Source organism: Solanum tuberosum, unplaced genomic scaffold (assembly GCF_000226075.1).
Source record: "Solanum tuberosum cultivar DM 1-3 516 R44 unplaced genomic scaffold, SolTub_3.0 scf00394, whole genome shotgun sequence".
Lineage (NCBI taxonomy): Eukaryota > Viridiplantae > Streptophyta > Magnoliopsida > Solanales > Solanaceae > Solanum > Solanum tuberosum.
This window is the reverse complement of record NW_006239329.1, coordinates 379,715-385,939: the sequence shown is the minus strand read 5'-3', so window position 1 is coordinate 385,939 and position 6,225 is coordinate 379,715. Positions and strand designations below refer to the sequence as shown.

General features: G+C 32.6%; 1 protein-coding gene across 1 annotated transcript; it reads left to right on the top strand.

The window, feature by feature from the left end:
- The first annotated feature begins 3,215 nt into the window (after positions 1-3,215).
- Positions 3,216-5,770, top strand: LOC102597701 (probable leucine-rich repeat receptor-like protein kinase At2g33170). The gene has a single exon (XM_015303095.1). The coding sequence runs from the start codon at positions 3,264-3,266 to the stop codon at positions 5,616-5,618; it is 2,355 nt and encodes a 784-aa protein (XP_015158581.1). The 5' UTR covers positions 3,216-3,263; the 3' UTR covers positions 5,619-5,770.
- Positions 5,771-6,225: the final 455 nt, after the last annotated feature.

Below are 6,225 nucleotides of genomic sequence, written 5' to 3'. Positions count from 1 at the left end.
ATTTGTAGCTTAATTAAAATATTGGGTCAGCAAATACTTCTGGCAAATTATTTGCAACATTTTGCAAATGAATTATTTCTTGAACTTCAAGTTCACATTTTTTTAACGAGGATCTAGATAATTCACCCCACACATAATTTTCAGCTGCTACACATATCTCCCCTTAATGTTAGGAAATCTAACATTTACCCCCAACCTCATTTGGGGATCCATCTTTGTGCGTGGTAGAACAATAAAATCATATGTGCACAATCAAATTTTTAGATGGAAATTATTTGTTTCTTGACCCTGAACCAAATGTGATGGGAGAACCTTGTTGGCTTGATTCATACACGTTACAACTAATTATAGCTAGACCAACCAGTATTATCAACACAATTTTATAGTTTGAAACTGTGCTCTTAATTTAACAATTTGAGCAAACAACCTTACAAAAACCAATTTGTAAGTTGATACAAATGCACATGTGACCATACCATAGATGCATCTATTAAATCTAATAGTAAGTGGTCCACATGGCAGGTGAATGGGCCCATCTTCACCTTTTTATATGTTCCAAATAATTTCAGGGGATACAATCCTAACCTTAGCTGGTACAATGATCATTTTATTATGAGAACAAGCAACACATGAGAATTCTTGAAGAATCTTTTATTTCTTCAACATATAACCACATGAATGCTCAATTCTTTTGCATCACATTTGGACCGAAATGGTCAACCGGTTATGCCAACATATATTTATTCTAGTAAACTTCTAGTTTACTTTTGCATGTGATTCCTTCATCATGCCCATATTTTTATACAACAAACAAGAGAAAGATGGGCAACCTTTTATGTAAATATTCATAACCCATTTTGATTGTAGTAATTTGAAGATATTTAATCTTTCAATAATCTACAGTCTCAATATAACAATTTTTCTTTTCAATTCCTCTGAAACTTAAAAAGTTTCTTTTGAGACATACTACAACCTCAATATTATGAACTATTTCATTTTCTGGATAGTAACAAATTAGTCCTTCTGAAACTTTCAATTAATTTTGTGTAATGCCACAAATTTCACAACACCATTCTTATGGATACCATCTCCTTCAAGGAGAAAATTATTATTATTGTCATGGTTAAAATTATTATTGCAAGACTTATTTCTTGACAACCAATGACAAATTTGTGTTGCCACATAATACCACTTATTTTGGTCATGACCATAGCCTTTATAGAAAATAATTATTTCTTTCTTTTGTCCTCCAATAGTTCATAATAAAACATACCACAATATTTGTGTAGTACTAAAAGAATATGACCGAAATGACCATTTATGTCAAAATATAATGTTTTTTCAATATCTCAAACCTCCCGTACAGGTGAGATGTGGCAATTATCCAACCATACATGAACATGTCCTTATCCATACGAACACAAGTCACATTCTCTTCAAGAAATGACCATAACCATTTGTACATGCTCCATAAGTTTTTATTAGTCATACTTTGATATTATCAAATTTATTTGACCCACCTCAACATCACTTTAAAAGTACTAAATGTACTACCACTTTGTATTTCTTTATTTTGATGGAGAATTTAAAAGATTTTTAAATTGGGTTGCACCAATTAAATGTGCCCAATAACTTTTCATACCACTTTGATGGCCAAAACTTACCTTCACATTTGAAGGACCATCTTAAGAACCCATAATGTTCTTCTTTTTAATTACCACAATTGACCAGTAATATTTTACCACACTCATATTCATACATTTAACCACTTGTCATTTTCAGACACATTATGTCCTGCTACCACATTCACATAAAAGAATGGAGCAAATCAATTGGACAAATTTCATGACTTTTATCAAGAGCATATCAATTTGCTCAATCATTGTTACATCGTCATTATATAACGTTGGGACTTGAACCCAACGTCTTACCCCCTAAGAAGGCATTTTAGGTCATTATTTGTTGGGACCCAACCCATCATTTTATTATCATGATGCACCAGGACTCTCACCCGATGTATTACCCTCTTGGTGCGATAGGACTTGAATCCTTCGTCTTACCCTCAATCAATGACATAATAAGCCAAATATAATATGACTGACCTTTGAGCCTTAAAAAAATATTGTGACTTTGTGGTTAACATGCACAAATAAATATAGAACAAAAGAAACACAATAAAAATATTCTCAACAAATTATGTACTAATATCTTAAACTTGTCAAAACAGAGAGTTACATATAGCATTATATTATATTATATTATGTTGGTGCACAATAATTAAGCTAGTGAATTACCGTTATAAATCAAAGAATCAATTGCACACTAAGAAAATAATAATTTCAATTACACAAATAAAATTGCTCACTAACACTACTCCTTTTTCAATTTTCATGTGAACCCAAAATATTTCACAAACAAAACAAAACAAATTAAAAGCTTATGCAATAACCAAAACAATGAGCATAATCATAAATAAAATATAAAATAAGTTTCACATACAAAAGAAAGTATATATAGTCATAGGTGGAAAAAGAAATGCACAGTAACAATAATATTAATCATTCACCTTGTTCACAAGTAAAATATAAAATAGATTCCACAATAATTTACCTTGTTTCCGAGAGTAAAAATAAACAGAATTATTTTACCTTCTTTTATTTACTTTGCTTCAATCCTGCAGTGGTAGAACATTCGTGCTGATAGCGTGTTGTAAAACTAAAGTAAAACAAGACAAGAAATATAGAAGATACAAGCAATAGAAATAGAGAGACAAGAGATGAGAGCTTTTCTTATTATTCCAAGTCTTCAAGTGTATACAATATGAACCCTTATGCCTCTATTTATAGTGTAACATAGAGGCATACAAAAAGGTTAGTCATAAACATGACATTAGCATGAATATAATGGAGGAGGTTATGGAAGTGAAAGGTTACAAGAATAATGGTGTTATAAAGTTGGAGGTTATGATTATCTTCATAATGGAGGAAAGTAATGCAGATAAATGGGTGAGAGTAGCTTCTTGGTGTAGTGGACATCCACACTATAATATTTTATAACACTAACCTAATTTATGAAAAAGTTGTAAAGAAAATATTTTTTTTATTTTTAACTTTTTAAGAGACGTGTAACACTAACCTAATTTATGTACATACATCTTCTTGATAGCTATAAATACATATTGCTTGGCCTAGTGAAAAATATAAGCAAACAACTAATACACACAAAAAATACTTTTCACTTGCAAGTCTAAAACATTGCACACCATGAAAGTGTTAGCAATAACACTATGGGTTCTCTTGTTTTTTATTTTGACAAATACCAAGTTTGTTGTTTGTGTAGGGATTTGCAGAGACAATGAGCAACAAGCGTTGGAGACCTTGAAGAAAGAAGTATATGATCCCTCGAATCGTCTCGCTTCTTGGGTAGTCGGAAAAGATTGTTGTGAATGGGAAGGGGTCGTGTGCAACAATCTCACTCGTCATGTGATTGAGCTAAGCATTTATAGTGATCAGATCGAGTCGAGATATCTAAGGATCAATAGCCTAGAGTGGTTGACAAGTCTTTCGAGTCTTGAGAACCTAGAAATGTATAATGTGGATCTTAGCAAAGCTAATGAATGGCTACAAGTTATTAACATGCTTCCTTCTCTTGTTTATCTTCGTCTATACAAATGTAGTCTTTCAAGTCTTGAGCTCCGTTATGGTGGCATTGAAGGTGCGATACAGAGTAAGAGTGGAAACATAACAAAACTTAAACATCTTGATCTTTCTAGCAATAACCTTAACTCCACTATACCAAATTGGCTCTATCAATGTAAAGATCTAGAATCACTTTTCCTTGGATCAAATCGTCTTGAGGGAACAGTTTCAAGTCTGATTTCAAATTTGAGCTCAATAATTAGTATTGACCTTTTTGATAATATGCTTTCCGGAAAGTTACCAAATGTAATTGGAAAGTTAGGGAAATTAGGATCGCTTGAACTCTCAGTAAATCAATTTGAGGGAGATATATCTGAATTATTCAATTTTATGAGTAATTTCCTTTCCATAGAATTTGGAAATAGTTCTTCTTTAACTGTGTTGAGTCTAGACAATAATAAACTCACAGGAGCTGTTCCGGAAAGTGTTGGCCATCTTTCAATGCTACAAGGCCCTTTGTTTCCCACGTGGCTCAGAACTCAAAAAAAGATATTGAATGTCGACATATCAGATGGTGGAATACAAGGTGAGGTTCCAACTTGGTTTTGGAAATTGTCTCCTCAAATTCGATTACTCAATCTTTCTCACAACCAATTTGTTGGTGAGGTTCCAATCATCTCGACAGATGAGCAAAGTGATTCTTGGCTATTAATGTACTTGGGTTCCAACAATTTTAGTGGACCAATACCATTGATTTCAACAAATGTAAGAGAGCTAGATCTCTCAAACAATTCTTTTTCCAAAGGTTTATCTAACTTTTTGTGTGAAGCAAAGAATGGATCTTACAAATTGAGAATCTTAAACCTCGGGGGAAATGATTTATCAGAAGAAATTCCTGATTGTTGGATGAATTGGCCGGAGTTGAAAGTTTTAATCTTGAGGGACAATAATTTGATTGGAAGCTTACCAAGATCTATGGAGGTTTTGAGTAATTTGCGATCATTAGACTTACGAAGAAATAGACTTAACGGTCCGTTTCCTTCATCCTTGGAAAACTTCACAAAACTGCATAAAATAGATTTAGCTGAGAATGACTTTTTTGGAAAATTACCATCTTGGTTGGGAATGAGGTTTCCAACCTTAATAGTTCTTATCCTTCGGTCCAATAAATTTGATGGTGAATTGCCTAAAGAACTATGTCACCTCAAAGATCTTCAGATCTTAGACCTTGCAAACAATACATTTGTTGGAATCATACCAAGGTGTATTGGCAATTTGAGTGCGATGGTCAAAGTAAAAAAGAAAGTACTGGAAGATGATTTCGAGTTAAATTATTCCTCTCGTTATGGAACTTTGATAGAGAGTGCAATGGTGATGACTAAAGGCAACATGTACCAGTATGATACAATTTTGGTGTTGTTTACAAGTTTGGATATGTCTAGCAATAATCTTTCTGGAGATATTCCTATAAGTGTAACACGTCTTGCAGGATTAAGATCATTTAATCTTTCAAAAAATAATCTGATTGGTAGGATTCCAAATGACATTGGTGATATGAAAGTCTTGGAATCTGTTGATCTTTCAGAAAATCAACTTTATGGTCAAATCCCACAAAGCTTTTCAAGTTTGACCACTTTGGACTGCTTGAATCTATCTGATAACAATTTGTCAGGTATGATACCATTGAGCACTCAACTTCAAAGCTTTGATCCCACGAGTTTTCAAGGAAGTAAACTTTGCGGGCTCCCACTCTTGGTGAACTGCAGTTCGAATGGTAATGTTCCAAATCACGAATATGAAGATGAGGAGAGTGACAAAGATGAAGTGGATTGGTTTTACATTTCAATGGCTATAGGATTTGCACTAAGCTTTTGGGGTGTTTGTGGTTCATTGCTTTTCAAGAGATCATGGAGATATGCTTATTTTCGTTTTCTAGACCATGGCTGGGAAATGTTGCTTGCAAAGTTACCAGTATGTTGAGAGATATGATTAAGGATATTGCTATCATCAAAAGTTAGTTTGTGTGCTTACATTTCTCATGTTAGAAATCATGTTGTTTCATTTTGTATTCAAATATGTAGACTTTTATGTCTTAATAACTTCCTCAAATGAATGTTTCTTAAGATTTTCAAACAATGTTGTTTCTTTCCTAGTCCAATTTCTATTCAATCAGAGTCGTGAGACATATGTTAATTTCTTTATTTATAATTTTTTTTAGTACTTAATAAAAAAAGTTATTTACTAAATTATATAAATAAGGGAAAATTGTATAAAATAACAAACTATTAATTCAAATTAAATGTTATAACCACAATTTGATATAATTGTAACTCGTAGCAAACAGTTGTCATTCGCCTCTCTCCCCAGATTTCTCGCTCCCCTCTCTCCATTTCGCCTCTCTCACTTTATATAAACACAAATGTATAAAATGCATTTGTGTTTGTATAAAGCGAGAGAAAACTGTATATACAAATACAAATATATATATTTTCGTCGTATACACTTGTAATTATACAAATACAGATGTTCCCCTGCATAATTCTCTTTTTCCTTTCTCTCTTTCTCACTTTATACAAATACAGATTAT

Bases quoted from the DNA above. Each gene is read 5' to 3' on its own strand.
- LOC102597701 (XM_015303095.1), top strand. From the start codon at position 3,264: ATGAAAGTGTTAGCAATAACACTATGGGTTCTCTTGTTTTTTATTTTG.